Raw genomic sequence first — 17,073 nt, forward strand, 5'->3', positions numbered from 1 at the left:
TGAAAGCTTCTATAATTTATTCAAACTCATCGCAGAAATGCCTCTAAGCCAGATGTACAAAAATGTAGTAACATTTGTAATGATCTCAAGCAGAAAAGTTAACCACTGCATTTACCTGCCTACGCCGAATTGTCTGCCTCGCTGATTCTCTATTTGCCAATACACGACGAAGCCTTCGTGTTTCCTTTTCAATCTGCATTTAAGCCCAATTAAAAAGGAGTAATATCATCCATTTCTTTTGAGTTCGAGGAAGAGGGGAGAAGGGAGAAGAAAATAAACGATCTTTAACGCTAGGTACCTCAGTTAAAGATTGCCTTGACTTGCTACAACCAACAGAAAAATAACTGGTGGAACACGACAAGCCTCCTGCTTTAAATTCATCATTTTTCTCATCTTTTACTGTTCTAGTGATCACATTTGATACCCTTTCGGAAGGTTCCTTGATGACAATTGCCTGACCCTGCTATAAAACAAAAGACGCTCAATTATGCACCATTTGGAGCTCTAAAGATAAAGAACAAACATAGTAAAGAGAGATATTTCTACGAATCTACAGTCAACTCGAATAATAAGAAACCATCTGCTCCAATGAATAGTGATTATAGCCCCTCTGAATATAAGAAAATTTCCCTTTCCACCATAAAAATGGAAATTGGAAAACCATGAAGACAAGCGCAGATAATGCAAGGAAAAGAAAGAAGGATGGGGGGATGGCATTCCGCTTCAAGGCACCTTTGTAATCAATAACCTTGTAGTTAATGATTTGTATAAGGTGCAAACTAGCGACGATATTTAAGAGAGAATCTACGGGTAATGAGCAGCTTAATCCCGTATGTCATCCCCCTAATGAATGGCAAAGTCGTTTTAAGATCCACCCTAGACCATCTACGTAGTAGGACTTAGTCTAATAGTAATAGGATCTTTGTGTTGTACAAGCATGGAGAGTTATTTCTTAACTTAGGTGTATGTGTCTCAAGTGCAGTAAAACTACACAACTTCCATTGGTTGATTTTTAAGTACTTGACGTTGCTACTTCTACTTCAAATAATGAACGGAAATTATCAATACAATTAGAGCAATTCAAGCGAAATCAAATACAGTTTAAAAGTAAAAATTTATGATTTACTTGAAAGCTTCAAGCACGTAAAACGATTCTTCAATGCGGACAAATTAGGCCCCGTTTGGCAAGTAAGTTTTTTGGATGTTTGTTTAAAATTTACTGTAGTTTACTGTAGAAATTTTTTTAAAATATTTTTGAAGTGTGTTTTTTTTTAAAAAATTTTTTGAAGCGTGTAGTTTAAAAATTTTGAAAAGTTTTTTGAAATTACTATAGTTAAAGTTTTTAAAAAACTTATAGCAGACAAATTTGGCAAAAAACTTATCTGCCAAACAAGGCTTTAGTTTTGCATTCATGAATCATTAGACATGTATCGATTGAAAGAATCAAAATCATATAAACCATTAAATATCTCATCAAGAATAGAATAAAGTTATCGTCCAAATATTAATTCCTAATCAAAATTTATTCTTCAGTGCAGGCAAATTAGTTTTGCATTCATGGATCATTAGACATATTGATTCGAAGAGTCAAAATCATGTAACCAGTTAAATATCACGTCAAGAATAGAATAACGTTATCGTCCAAACATTAATTCCTAATCAAAATTTATTGCAATTAGGAGGTTTATTGGTACGCATGCTCATGAATGGCAGCTAGACATATTTATTGTCATTTGTCTTCTTAAATACTACCAAGTAGCTAGCTTTTCCACCCGAATTACCGGTAGGAATAGCAACAGGGTGGGGCGAGGGCCACTAGTCCAACCCCCGCTCCCCCCACCCCGCCCTACTTCTCCCATGGGAGCATCATCTCCTCCGCCCACTGTTATTGTGTTTTTTTGGAAGAAAAAAAGTATTATTATATTAACTGTAATTAGAAATTAGTATAAATTTATTAATAAATTCAGTATAACTAATTAATAATTTCTATTAATAGACATGTATAATTATTAATATAATTAATTATATTTTATATACTAATATATATTATATAATACTTATAATTAATAGTATTATTATTATAAGTTTATAATTAATCAAATCAAACAATATTTAATATACATATTTAATTTTTTTCAACGGATAACGGGCGGAGATAGGGCTATACTTCCCCGCCCACCGCCCCATTTTTTAATGCCGCCGGCCCGCCCCTCCCCCGCCCCATCAGCTTCCCGCCGGGCAGGTGCCCATCCCTAATTATCAGCTATAAAAAAATGCGCATTGCACCTTAAGTACTAATAGTAACAGTATACGTAGTAAACAGTCGAGTAAGTAAAACTTCATGCTACTGTTAGCCGTCTAGCATTACAAACTGGTAGTAACCGTAACAGACTAGTAGTAGTGAACAAAAGCATCCAGCCCAGACAGAGTAGCATCCAGATGAACCAAACTAAATATAAGAATAGAACCTGAGGAGTTAGATCACAGGTAGAGGGCGGCTGTGATGGTATTTGTGGTGGGAATGAGGAAGACCCGTAGTTGATCACTGGTGGGGATTCCGGTTGTTGGTGGGGCATGGCGGAATAGGCTAAACCCGCCAAAGCTTCCGCGGCCTCCAACTCTAAGGTGATCATTTTCTCCTCCGAATCCCCAGAAGTTGTTTTACACGCCTCCTCCTCGCCGCACTCCATATCCATAGCTACTAGTAGCAGTAGTAGTAGAAGAAGATGATAGTGGTAGTAGTAGGAGGCCAGAAGCATCCGAGGTTATTATACTGGTAGTCGTAAAAGAAAAAGAGTTGAATGGAAGAGGAAAAGCCATACAAACCCAACCCAGCAAGGAAGGTGAGGCGGCAAAGTTGTACAAATACTACCAAGCAAGCATGCTCTGATTTGTGTCGTTCCCGATCAGCAACGAAGGAAGTGACATGTGTCGTTCCGGAACGTAGCGGCACTACTTTCCAAGTCCCAGGCTCCGATTTGTGCTTCTGCCACGCGTCACCATTGCCCACGTCGGCTGTTTCACTTGCGGAGGGTGCTCGCACGTGCCCCCAGCCAGCCATTGCTGATTAGGTTCGTCTTTTTTTTTTTTTTTGCCCTTTTTGTGTGTGTGTTGGGGGCTGGGGGTAGAGGTGGGCGGGGATGAGTATTCAGCATAAACAGCGGGTTTGTTTGGACAGCAGATTATTTGGTCAAATATATTTGCTGATATTATCATTACAATTTTTAATATAATTTTTTATCTTTTTAATTATCTTTTTATCTTATATACATCGATCACATCACAAAAAATGCTACAGTAATTATTTCAAATAATATTTCAAATAATACCCTATCCAAACAAACCCAGTATCTCGCTCTTCAACATAAATAGTATAAGCATGGTTCGCCACTGCAGTTGCGTCACGTTCTCAATTGTTCTACATCCGTCACGACAGAATAGTTGAATTTCGAATGATATGCATAATTCAAAAAATGTGAAAAAATTATTAAAAATAAAAAAAGTTATAAAAAAAAGTATAATTTAAAATATATATATAAATCGACTCCAAATTAATTTGAATATATCGATCAATATCATATATCACTTATCTGAATTGGCCAATATCGATCAAGTCAGAGCCGAGTACAAGAGCCGAAGACCTCTTTAGCTGAGTTTCGTCTTTGTCGTCACCACGTGCTGCATGTGTGTCGTAAATAAGTGGCACGATGGCGTTTTGTGTTTTGGCTGCTGAATGTGTTTTTGGTCAATTGATGCAACGCCGTTTAGCTTCGTAGCTGACAAGAAAACATTGGTAAAAAATAATAACCGCTGCACTTACTTTCTTCTCCGTTGTTGTCGTACCTTCTTTTATGCTGGATGGAGCTTACTAGGTGGGAGACTGGCTGTTTTTGTATTACTTTTCAGCCTTGAAGCTGGAGAATTAATGAGGGTTACATTTGATTTCTTAGCTTTAGTTTTAAAGGCAAAAAAAAAATGTTAAACGTGTTTAAGGAACATTATTGCATATGCATGCACCAAGTTGTTGTGATATTTGGCCAAAATTATTGTGATTTTCACTTCAAAATAAGATTAGCCATACAAATATTTTTGGATATTCAAAAATGACAGATATGTATGAGACTTTAAATTGGACAGATCAAGTTGTTATTCAGGTTTTGTACTAAGATATATTCTAATTAGTAGTACTTCTTTGATTGGCAACTGGACATTCCTTAAAACATGAAAAACCAATTTTCTACTCCTATTTTTACTAGCAGTAACTACTACCATGCGTTACTCAGATTATACTGATCGATTATCTAGGCCATTCATGAACTTCATACCTTCCAGATTTTCTTACCAAATTATGTACCAAGAGTTTTCTCAATTCACTTCTGACATGTGTAATTAGCTTAGTTTTTCCTTCTTCTGTGATGTTTCTGTTCAGTAGCTTTACAGCGAGTGATGGAGATCAAAAAGCATGAATACAGGGCTCATGTTTTGGCTATCCTGCCCAACGGTCCGGCCACATTAATCCTGTTCTTCAGCTATATATGCAAGTCTTTGGTACGTAGTGGGGCTGAAAACCACACTTACAATTAGCAAATTCATCTCCAAAACAATGGATATAAAGTCAGAAGAAGTCCAGATCATGGTTCGAAGTCTCGGCCGAGTCGTCACCGTCTCGGCCCCTACCGATACGATACTGTGAAGAAACGATACCGAGATACTTGACTCGTCGAGAAATCAGCCGAGACGTCACCGCGACGGATTGACTCGGCCGGGTCACACCGAGTTATCCCGAGTCAAGACGAGAAATCGGCCGAGTTACACCGTGACGGATTGACTCGGCCATTTCTTTTGTCATTTTTTATTATTTTTGTTTAGCATACTTTTTTTATATTATTAACAATTTTTAGAATATTAAATACTTTAAAATTTGCGTCTCACCGAGACCGCGACTGATATGCCAAAATCGATGTGGAACGTTCCGGGCCGCGACCATGACCACGACCGCGACTTTGAACCATGGTCCAGATTGATTTGATAACGGACGGTAATGATGATGGTGGCTTCTTCACGAAAGACAATGTCCCAACCTCCATGGCTCGCTTCGAAGATGTTGGCTCAAAATCAATTCTTGAACTCATCCAGAAGTATACATGAAGCTTTAGGGGAGCCAACTGACTACATCATCTACGACACATTGCTGCCTTTTGTGCTTGAATTATCTAAGGAACTTAAAATACCTGCAGCGGCTTTCTTAACTCAACATTGTGGTATTAACTTCATAATGCACCAGTACCATGGCTCGCTCCTCCTCCCCCCAACACCTCTGGATTTCAGCTACAATGATGTTTTGTCTTGTTCTTCTGGAGTGCAGTTGGAGTATAAAAGGCGTGGTTCTTTTGGCTTTTGGAAGATATGGCTCCTAGCGCTGAAGCACCCACCACCGCCTGCCCCATTTCATAATATCCTTCTGCTGTGGTTGTTGATCATACAAGCTGTGCTGTCTCAGGGACTAAGAGAGATCATACACTGATTATCTCTGATGCACTTATTCAAATTATCCTGGGGAAAGAAAACTTCTCACAGTTAGCTTGTTCAAGTAATTGAATGTTCTCTTAAATATGTGCAACAGGCACCTATAATTTTCAAAGGAATTGGTCACTCGCTGAACCCAAAAAATGATTTGGTAATTTAGGCTGCAATTGTCTTGGATAGGAGCCTTCTATTATAACAAAATCATGCTTGAACAAAAAATTTTTTTTTTGTGCTCTCAACATCGTTCGTCACTAATCAAAATAAATACCAAATGAAGATTTGTACATAGCTGTCATTCAAATGCTTAATTTATTTTTTTTTAGCATTAGAACTTTATTACTTGCTCCTACCATTTATACCACCATTACTTCAATAGATATAAAGCCATACTACAGGTTTAAATAATTTACGCCTAACTGGGCATGCATGATGATATTTTTCTGCCGAGCACCGCGCGGTTTATGCCTCCTAGTAGTCTTATGGGATTTGCTAAGGCGGGACTTTATCAGGCACCTATGTGGCTTCTTTTATTTGCTGACACATTTCTAATAAAAACTGTGGGAGAAAAAAAAAAGAAAGGAAAATGCTGGAACGTATGAGAATCAACAGTACCATGGCATTCCAGCTGTAGAACCTTTTTTTCGTCATTTTAACGGGATCACCACAGGGCAACGATAGCACAAGGTCATCTCCTGCGCGGACCGTCATGCACCATGTGCTAAGTTTCCTGCTGAACGATGGCAATGTCTAGTGATTGGTTCGATTCTACCAGCAGTGTCCTATTGTTAAATACAATTAAGGGTCGGAACAATGATCAAAACTTGTTTGGTGTCTATATTAATCCTGAAATGACTACCAAAATCTTAATGGTAATGATCCTCACAAACCGTAGGAGATGAAGATCTGCTATTAAAACATGTATATAAACGTTTGTGTTTGTTAAGTCGGGATGAATTGAGCAGTGTGCCAAGGACATGAAGCAAAGAAACATCCGTTTTACCGTTCTATTGCCTGTTGAGTAAATACGTAAAATTTTCAAGACAAGATTTTCTTTCATCGAGGAAGGAAACTAGTTAAGATCAAATTTGTATGCCGGGATAAGAAGGTTTCATGGCTGCAAAAATTATGGGATAATTTTTTGTGCGTGCTAAATGTTAGGATCTATTGATATATTGATTGAATTTTGATTATGAAATGGTAATGAATGCAGAAATGTGGTGCCTGTAATTTTTTTTTTTTTGGAGGTATGATCCGCTCATACCCCAAAAAATGAAGAATATAATGGGTGCAATTTTGAGGGACATGAGAAGTGGCGAGAGGGAAAATGCAGAATTGAAGATTGAAATCAACAAGTTGAAGGCAAAAGTGAAAATATTGTTCTTGGCTTGTGTCTGTTGCTGCATTTAGTTTTTGTTGTACTTGAAGGCAAGCAAAGGCAGAAGTAAGGTTTGCTGGAATTGAAGATGTTGCATTAGTTTTGAACACTGTATCTTAAAGTTGTAATGCTATACTTTTAAAATGAAGTAATTCCTGAGTTTTTGTCGAGGTAATGATAAGTTTTGGATTTGAATTGTTCAGTATTTGTAATAGTTTTGAATTCCAAGCTTAGTTAAGTGAATTTTTGGTGTCAAATGCAATGTTATTTCGTTATTGTTGGCTGAATTGGAAGAATTCCATAACTAATGACCAATACAAAAATTGAACAAAATATTTGCTCGAGTATGAACATTACGAACGCTTTCAAATGGAACAATGTGATATATAGTCACCAACTAACATAATTTCATTCATATGGAATAGGTGTTCCAAACTACATAATGTTTTGAAGATGACAAATAACCCTTGCAATCCAAGTCCTACCACTACAAAATATGGAATTTGGACAAGAGACAAAATGAAGCTAATCCTAATCACATATTCCAGCCATTTGTTAATACCAAACAGGACCAAAGACAAATTTCCATCTGCGTAACAAAAGAGTAAAAACGTCTTCAGTAGCAACTACTTCAACCTACTTCAAATCTATTCATCTTCACAAAAGTTCCCAAAATACCCCTTTTTGGTTGCTCAATTAAGAGCTTGATCGAATTTATGTAGTGACGCTATTGCTGAGATCCTTAATTGGAACAGCAATATAAGTTTAGGGATCAAATTGACTAAAAATAATAGTAAGGGATGAAATCGATGGGAAAAAAAGGTCAGGGACTAAATTGGTCATTTTTCCTTTTTTTTAAAAAAAAATTTACTGTTCCACGGTCTATATTTTATAGTTGAATACTTAAATATATTATTATCTTAACTGCTTTTAGCTGATTATGTGATTCTTAGCATAATGTGTTAATTCTTAATATTTTAGTGCTATATACACTCTTATTGATAGATAGAAATACAAATTTATACTTCGGGAGATAAAGCCTCCTCATTGTACAGATGCCCGAGTATCTAATGACTCTTGGTGTAAACACTTTTTTGTCATCTTTTGAATTTTTAATTTTAACCTTAAGAAAATTAATTTTTATTCTGATCACTTAATCACATTTTGCCAATATTACTACTCATAACCACCATAAATAGTAGTGTAACTACCAAATTACTATAACCATAAAAACCAAATCTCTTTCATGAAAATTTTATATAAATTTCTTGTATGTAACAAACAAAATTTTTCTACAAAAAATTCAGAAAAATGCAATCCAAACGAGGCCTTAATGCTTTTTTTTTTTTTAACTCCTTAGAATTGGTGTTCTTTAAAGGAAATCCAATTTGTTTTCAGACTCAAATCTCATGCTAAAGAAGCTATGTGCAGACAAGTTTATGTACGACAAAGATACAAGTAGAAAATGTCACGTCTAAAGAAGTATCCTCTTGGCCCTTAGGGTTGGTATATTTCAATAATTAAAGTAGGTACATTACCTCCCAAAAATTACTATAGAATGTGTTAGTAATGGATTTCAAGGTAGGCATTTCTATAGGTTTCAAAATTGAAGAATGATGTGACATCTTTTGCTGTGGATTGGAGGTTCAACGAAGAAAGTTGAAGATCCTTGATTGACGCGATAGAAAAATCAGATGATTGTGCGAATTACAAAAGTGAACTTTAACTCTCTATTTGTATTTTCCCTCAAAAAAAAAAAAACTCTATTTGTATTTCTTTCTTTTTTCTAATTTTTTTGTGAATAACTCTATTTATAATTTGTTTTGTTTATCGTCTCATCCCTCCTCACACTTTTCATAACCGCAATTGTCAGGTATAAAATTCGAACTTGAATCTGACAATAAAAAAAATACTCTAGAAACCTTTTCCTAGCCACAGATATCTATAATTTACCCAATATTCCTCACCCTAAATAAGTTGCTCTTATTTTTTTTTTTTCCTGAGAGAGAATTTCAATTATTTATCTTCTCTTCTAACAAAACATCTAAAACTACATTATAGATGGACCTATTGTACTTTGACTTCTATAATTTGTTGAATTTTCTCGCAGATAGATATCTAATGGACACTAATGGAAATGAATTTTAAGTGTTAATTGTTTTATTAAGAGCAGTCTTTAGTATTAATTTTAAAACAAAACATATTGAGGAGTAATAAATATGACTCAATTAGATGTACTATTTGGTGCCCTTAGATTGGAGGTTAATTTCTTTCTTAAATACCTATACCGAAAGACACCTCTTTAGATATAGGTGCAAAATTTCCAATTTCCCATTTTCATTAGACTTCAGTAGAGAAACAAAACAAAGAAGTTTTTTTTTTTTTTTTTTTAAAAAAAAAACTTATTCGGGAGCAACACAAAAAAGTCCATTGAAACATTTATGACCCAACGATAGTCCAACCTTAACAACTCTGCATCAGCCAGCCCAGAACTGAAGACACCTGCACTACGTGTATATATATATATATATATTGACCTGTATCTATATACTCACACACTAAAACACACGCGAACACACACACACACACACATAAAACGGACGGAAAAAAAAGAATATATAAAACCCTAAATTCTAAACCCCCCCAGTTTCACCATCTTTCGGCTCCGCTTTTTCTTCCTCCCAACTCCCAAGTCCCATCTTTCTTTATTTCTTTTACTATTTCATTTTCTCTCTTTTTTTTTTTTCCTCTTCTTGACTCCCTCCTTCTCAGTCACTACTGAGTAGGGGTTTCTTACTTTCTTGGAACTTAGATTCCTCCATTAGTTCATCATTGATTCATTTTCCCCCTCTTTAGATTTGATTCTTCTTCGATCCCCATTAATCCCAGAACCAAAAACCAAAAACCGAAAAAAAAAACCCAAAAAAAGAAAAATTTGAAATAAAAAATCCAAAGCCCACAAAAAAATGGATTCCCAAGATTCCTCCGCAGCACCGTCCCACCACCCCCAATCTTTCCACCACCTCCAACAACACCACCATCACCACCATCAACCGCCACCTCCTTCCTCCATTTTAGTATCCCAGCACCAACCCAACTCCTACCCTCTTCAATCCAACCCCACCGCTAATAGTAACAGTATTATGCAGCAACAGCAGCAGAACCCCCCGCGATTCCCGTTTAACTCGTCGATGGTGAGTTCGTCCGGGCCCGGGCCCGGACCGAAGCCGTTTTCAGACTATGTAGATGGTGGTGGGCAGTCGTCGCCGACCACTGGCGGTGGTACTGGGCCTGGGGGTGGGTTTAACATTGAACCTGCTAAGAAGAAGAGAGGTAGGCCGAGGAAGTATTCGCCTGATGGGGCTGGTAGTAGCATTGCTCTGGGGCTTTCGCCCACCCCTGTTACTCCGATTTCCTCCGCCTCTATCGTGGGCCTCGCGGATTCTGGTGGCGGCGGCGGTGGCGGGACCCTTTCATCTGAGACTCCGGCTAAGAAGCACCGTGGCCGTCCCCCTGGCTCTGGAAAGAGACAGCTTGATGCTTTAGGTGATTTTTTAATTACCCCTCTTCATATTTACTCTGATCATTGGACTAAACCTCTTATAGTTATGATGATAGTTGTAGTTCTGAGCTTCTTCTGTTTATTTCTTGCTAAAAGTTACATTTTTAGAGTATAATGGAGTAAAATTATGATTGTGGGGTTGGTATTGTGGTTGGCAGGAGCTGCAGGAGTTGGGTTTACGCCGCATGTTATTACAGTGAAAGCTGGCGAGGTAAATCGTGAATGCGGTTCCTTCAAGTGTAATTTGTCTGGGAGCTGTGTAATTTGGCTTATTGATTAGTCTGTCTTTGTTTGTGATTTTTTGCATTGAATTTGAGAAGAAAGAATATTGATCACTTTTAAGGAAATAGAAATATTGATACCTTTTTATTGTCTTTGGCTCATCTGTTTTATATAAAGCTCAATTAAGGAAATAGAAAACTTATCTTAAGTGAGTGTATAACTTAAAAATCGATTTCCTAAGTTGAACTGAGCCTTGCTGTCAAATGCAAATCGAGGCGAAGTTTTGTTGGGAGCCCTGGAAACGATCACGCCATTGACTAATAAATGTGCTAGAAATGCTAATGAGCTGTTTCCTTATATTTACGGAAGGTGGTATACAATATGTAAATTAGCGCATGGTCCTATTGCCTGGAGTGCTAGCGTCCTAAATGACGTTTTTATGCACAAAATCTATTAAAGATGAAATATTATTTCTCACCTACTGGACACTCTAAATTGGTTCTGCATTTCAAAGATTTATGCATATGATGTTTTAAACTAAACTTTGATCATCCTACATCACAATATCAATTGATTGAACTTTTCTGTTTCCTACATCACAATATTAATTTTGAGGGTTGAATTGGATTTGCATTACATGTTTCCTAGTTGCAACCTGTGCCTTTAGGAAATGAATTTTTCAGTATGTTTAAAGAGCCCCAAAGTAGTGATGGTGTAATCCTATTCCAGTTGATATCAATTTAATGAGATTCAAGCTACATCTCTACAGAGACATTGACCGTGTAGAGGCAAAGCTTTTGTTCTTCAATTCCTATTACCTATGTTTCTATGTGCACACTACATTGTCAGCAGAATTAGGAGGGGAACAAAACGTGCGCCATCTATGTGGAAAATATTTTACACACCTTGAAAATTATTTAAAATACTTAAAAGTTGTACATCTTACTAATGTGATCTGAAACTATCTCTGGCATACTTATGAACACGGTTTTTGGCAACATGAAGTTTGGTATAATAATTAATGCGAAATTTGTCTTTTTGTTTTCAGTTCTCAAGGAAAACACGGTTTTCCTTGTACTTGCCTGTAAAATTGGTTCGCCGAATCTCATTGTTCTTGTTATTTATTGCTTCATAATTGCTAATATCCAACTTGACTAAAGAACTTTGAACGCCTTATGCTTCTTAAACATAATTATCAAAATCTCGAGGAGACACTTTTGCGATTTATTCCTGCTTAAGTTTCTTCCATATCAACTTGTATTTTTAAATGAGTTTATCGTAGTAATGGTTTATTTTCAATATATGTCGAAATTTATTTATCTTTTGTTGATTTTAATTGTGTCTTGCAGGATATAGCATCGAAGATCATGGCTTTTTCACAGCAAGGGCCACGTACTGTTTGTATCCTATCTGCAAATGGTGCCATCTGCAATGTGACCCTTAGACAACCAGCAATGTCTGGTGGCACTGTGACATATGAGGTGAGTGTGTTAATCAATTTCTAGGCTCCCATGATAACATGTTTTACTGCTGTGCATGTACCTTTGTGGCTGGATGCATGTACAGAAGGTCATAATTGCGCCAACTGTTGTGATTGGGATATTATCAGTTTCTAATTTGTGGACAATGGAGTCTATTTTAGCAGGTTGTTGACATTATGATGCAAATTCATAGTTGATATTATTCCTATCTACCAAGAATAAGTGCAGCTTTTTATGTAGTTTTCTTTATTGTTGTAGTATGGGTTCCCCAGTGTTATTGTACGTAGTATGCTTATGAAGTTTCGAGCTTTACCACTTGTTCTCCATTACAGTGTTTTCTTTTCTGTTTTGTACTGATTTTCTTGTGTTTATAGAGGTGGGATGTAGAGTCCTCGAGTATCATGGGTTTGATGGTCCTTTTACTGTGAGAGGCCTTTGTTTATACTTGAACTTGGCTTTTGATGTCAGACTCAAGTATCAAGAGAGAAAAATGAGGAAATTTCTCAATTTTAGAGTTTATTACATGAATTACTGCAGTCCTTGGAGATGCCAACCTTTTGTTTTTTGACTTCTCAGAAAGTACATGGAACTTAACTATCGTGGAGTTGATATTCAAAGCTTGCTCTTATTCTAATTTTTGTAAGCTTGACCTTTACTCATATAGTACCAAACTCTTTTTGTTGTTCCCACCCTGAAATAGTTGGTCTAATATACTTGCCCTATATGCTGTCTTTATTATCACACAAGTCCTACATCTTCATTCCCTTTCCATGTCTTTTTGTTGGTATTTTGGGGTTGAATATGTAAAGGTGTTGATGGCTAGAGATTCTGTTAGCCAATTTTGGCAACCCTGATATGCATTGATCAGCTTTGCCCAGATAACCCAGCTTGCTTGTTTTCAGCTTGAGCTATTGGTTATGGAATTCTCTTTTGCTCATACATCGTTTCTTGTAGTCTTTGTTTTTGGGTTGATCAGGTCATGCTTTTCGCGAAAGTATATCTTAGGACAAAAGATAGAAAGTAACGATCATCAAGCACTTGGCCTTGGTTCTAAGTAGACCCCTCTTCACCCACTCCCTTAAAAGCGTTAAAAAGCTATAAGTTGGTGCCTTTTCGGTGACAAGTTGGTGTACTTTTGGCTTTCTCTCCCTAGTGTGGCCCATGATCTATTCCAGCATGTTGGTGCTGCATCCTCTGCATCTTTTCCCAAAAGCACACTTCATTTGGGGATGATTTTTTCCTGTAAAATAAACATGGTCTGCATTACATGATCCTTCATATATGAAATTTTACATGTGCGAGTTTTTACAGATTTTTGATGAATTGCCTGGAACAATCTCATACTACTCTTGTTACTTCTGAAATATTATTCGCTAGTTATATCAGATACTTATAGAGTTTGAGACTTCTGCTGTTTACAAGTCTTGCTATTTTGTAGTGGTCCAGTGTTTTCTGCCAATTCAAGTCCTTGCCTTGTGTTTAAGTCTTGTTTGATAAGGAGGTAGGTAGTTTTGTTTGATAAAAGCAAAGTAGTGATAATGATCTGGTAAATTTCTGATCAGTTGGCTCCAGATTACATGATGATATGCCATGTGTTGCACTAACCCTCTTTCTATCATCCTGTTCCTTGCCTTTCCTTTGTGTAATACAAGTGAAGCTTGTTAATCTACTTGGGTAATTTTCATTTGGGGGCTTGTGGTGAAGTGGTGACACTTAAATGCCACTCAAGTTGGCAGCTAGTGTTACGTGACTTAATACCTTCTTGTGAGTTACCCTTATCTTCAATAAAATGGCAAGTCTTAGAGATTTGCTCACTTTGTTTCTGAAATTGTTCACTTCAAATTATTGAGAAAGTTACAACACCAAATGCCACTCGGAGCCCAAATACAATGGTGCAATGCCAAGCATATGCAAATAGGCTTGAAATTGGCAAAAACTTGTATTACTGTAGAGGTGTGATATACATGGGAATAGTTGGGACATGTTCAAGCATGTAATTTAAGTCAACTTCCTGAGGGAAAAAAGAGGGAGCTTTATGGAGAATTGTCGTTTCTTTGTTCAGGGAAAAAGCATTCCTATTTGCATGGCTGATGCTACACGCGTGCGTGTGCACACACGCCCCAACTAAAAACATTTTTTTTTGGCATCAGTTTGAATTTTTTCAACAAGTTTTATGTGGAGGTTGGTTTAAACTGAAGGCACATGAGTTTTGAATTGTATGCAATTTTAGGGAGGTGAAGTGGAGATACTTGTTTTACCCTTATTGAAGTGTCAAAATGAGTCTTTGCATCATTGTCACCATGGCGTGAGGTGTATGATAGTCTATATAAGCAGGAATAAAGCTGCATAGGTTAGCTCTTTCAGGAAATTCTCAGCTGTTTTCCATTTCAGAAGGATGTTGAACTCATATTTTCTGCAATGTGAGATTCCTTTGTTTTAGCATGGATATTATGGGTTTGATACACATACACTAGAACATCCCATTAGCAAGCACGAATAAAACTGAATTTCGTAGACCTTACAAGGCTGTAGGCCATTCCCTGCTTCTGTTTTCATAGTGTTGCTCAAGTCTTAGAGCATCTTACCCTAACTTGTTAACATGGCTAGTCTTTGTTTTTTAATGCTGAGCTATAAGTAAAACTTATATTGATTACAGAGTTATGAGTCTGTATACTGAAGCAGTATTATTCCTTGTCACAGAAGTTTCTGAGGAAAAATTGCAGTTTCTTTACATATGCAATATCTCAGTTTGTTTTCCACATTTCAACTCACCAGATATGGTAAACTGGTGTTTTTGACATGTCCTATTGCAGTTCCCATTGTATTATGTCTCTTCAAATACGTTAGAATGTCAAAGTCGTGAAATTAAGGAACCAGATACTTGAAACTTAAAAACAGAGAACAGAATTGGTCAGAAACATGCATGAGTATACCTGTAATAGTGCCTTATGTTGATCTTCTTGACTCTGTTATTCTGCTTCAGTGTTGTTTGAGTGTATATGTTAGAGGTGGACCCTGGAGGAGATGTGACTTAATGTACTCTCAGTTAGGTTTATGGTGTACTGGTGCTAGGTAACATGTTGTAAGAGTGTATGTATTACAGCCAAATTGCTACCATAATGACTACCAAAGGTATCTTTGCATCATTTTTCTTTCTTTTTTTCCCCCCTACCAGAGCCAGTAAAGCTTGTTCTTCTCCCTGGTGTATGTGTGGACTACACTTGTGATAGTCTGGGGTGCCTGGGTAAGCAAAGCTGAAAAAATGATTGCCAGTCATAAGTGGGAAAAACCTCTTCATGTAGTCAATTGATGACTAGTTTGCTGCTTATCTTGTTTTTGTCCTTCTCTATGTTTGGCATTTTTCTTTAATTGATTGAACTTGTATGCCTTGTTTAGTTTGAGATTTTATCATTGTTTTTTGACCTATTATTTCATATTCATGGACTGTGCTGCTTCATTTACAGGGTCGATTTGAGATTATCTCATTATCAGGTTCCTTCTTGCTATCTGAAAATAATGGTAGCCGCAGTAGAACTGGAGGTTTGAGCGTGTCCTTGGCAGGGTCAGACGGCAGAGTCTTGGGTGGTGGAGTTGCAGGAATGCTTATGGCTGCTACACCTGTACAGGTACTGTTTTATTCTTCTTTCTGTCAGTGATACGTGTCTGTGTAGTGCTGGCTGTACCATCTGTTTGTCTCTTCCAGGTGGTTGTTGGTAGCTTCATTGCAGATGGGAAAAAGCCAAAAGGCTCAACTGTTGCACCAGCCCCAGGCATGTTGAGTTTTGGTAATCCAGTTATAGGAGCCAGTCCTCCCTCCCAGGGTGCATCCAGTGATTCATCAGACGACAATGGTAGTCCGCTTAATCGTAGCTCAGGGCCTTACAATAATGCCCAAACAATCCAAAACATTCCAATGTACACAAACATGGGCTGGCCAAACTCCACTGTCAAGATGCATCCAAATTGACATCATGTTTCTTGGGCTCTTGACTTGTTTAGTTGATGCGCCAAGGTTAGAGATTGACTAAAATGCTAACAGGCAGATTATAGGGCTTTTGTTTCCTTTTCCTAGACTTCTCCTCTTCCCCAACCTTTCATAGTCTTTCATTTTTTTGTTCTGTCCATGTTTAGTTTGCTCCTGTCAGAGATCTGGATATGGCTGGCCAGCCGAGGCATAATTTATTTGCCACCCCTGTTCTCAGAATGTGTTGGTTTTCTGCCATGATATTTAATTTCTGTTAACCTAACTGGCTTATTTGTAAGCTTTTGGGTTTTGCCTTTAGGAATTATTATTAGGTGTATACTGTTTAAAGATTTTCTTCATTCAGATGATTTCTTCGACTAAATGGAGAAAAAAAAAAGTTCCAACTATTGTTTTGCAACCAAAAAAAAAAACAAAAAAATTGATACATTGCACTGTTTTTCACTTTGTCATTGCAGTGATAATGGCACCCAATGAAGCTGTTTCAGCTTTTACTGTACCACTAATTTAGTAACTAGCTCAAATGTTGATCTGTTGCGCATTGCATTGGCTGATTTTTTCTGCATATACTTTTTTTTTTGTCACTTCAGAAGCCCCCTTTTCTTTGTCGCTTTTGGCTTAATAGCCATCATGACATTATGGCATCTACATGGAGAAATCAACAGCAAAAGTCATCAGCAGTTGTGTGCTACATCTATATCAAATGCAGGTTAATGTATGTCACATCTCTTTTGCATGTGGATGATGGATCAATCAACACGCCACAGGACTGAATTATTAGGCAATGGTTTTGAGGGGTGACAATAAAGTGTAGTGGGATTGGATTCATTAAAATTTAGAATTTGACTATAGAAACTGAAGCAGGCTGGGAAAAGGTTCTATTTTTCTGTGTGGGTGAATTTTTGTTTGGCTAGTCAGTGCCTAG

At 37.1% G+C, this 17,073-nt stretch overlaps 1 protein-coding gene across 1 annotated transcript; it reads left to right on the plus strand.

Moving 5' to 3' along the window:
• Positions 1 to 9,547: 9,547 nt before the first annotated feature.
• Positions 9,548 to 16,428, plus strand: LOC113781436 (AT-hook motif nuclear-localized protein 10-like). Its single transcript, XM_027327373.1, has 5 exons — positions 9,548 to 10,447; positions 10,622 to 10,674; positions 12,035 to 12,166; positions 15,631 to 15,792; positions 15,870 to 16,428. Exons 1-5 carry the CDS (start codon positions 9,868 to 9,870, stop codon positions 16,131 to 16,133), a joined length of 1,191 nt encoding a protein of 396 aa, XP_027183174.1. The 5' UTR covers positions 9,548 to 9,867; the 3' UTR covers positions 16,134 to 16,428.
• The last annotated feature ends 645 nt before the right edge of the window (positions 16,429 to 17,073 follow it).

Source organism: Coffea eugenioides, chromosome 8 (genome assembly GCF_003713205.1).
Source record: "Coffea eugenioides isolate CCC68of chromosome 8, Ceug_1.0, whole genome shotgun sequence".
Taxonomy (NCBI): Eukaryota; Viridiplantae; Streptophyta; class Magnoliopsida; order Gentianales; family Rubiaceae; genus Coffea; species Coffea eugenioides.

Coding starts and splice junctions, on each gene's coding strand:
- LOC113781436 (XM_027327373.1), top strand. CDS start 9,868: ATGGATTCCCAAGATTCCTCCGCAGCACCGTCCCACCACCCCCAATCT. Junction 12,167..15,630: donor GTGGCACTGTGACATATGAG/GTGAGTGTGTTA, acceptor CTTCATTTACAG/GGTCGATTTGAGATTATCTC. Junction 15,793..15,869: donor TGGCTGCTACACCTGTACAG/GTACTGTTTTAT, acceptor TGTCTCTTCCAG/GTGGTTGTTGGTAGCTTCAT.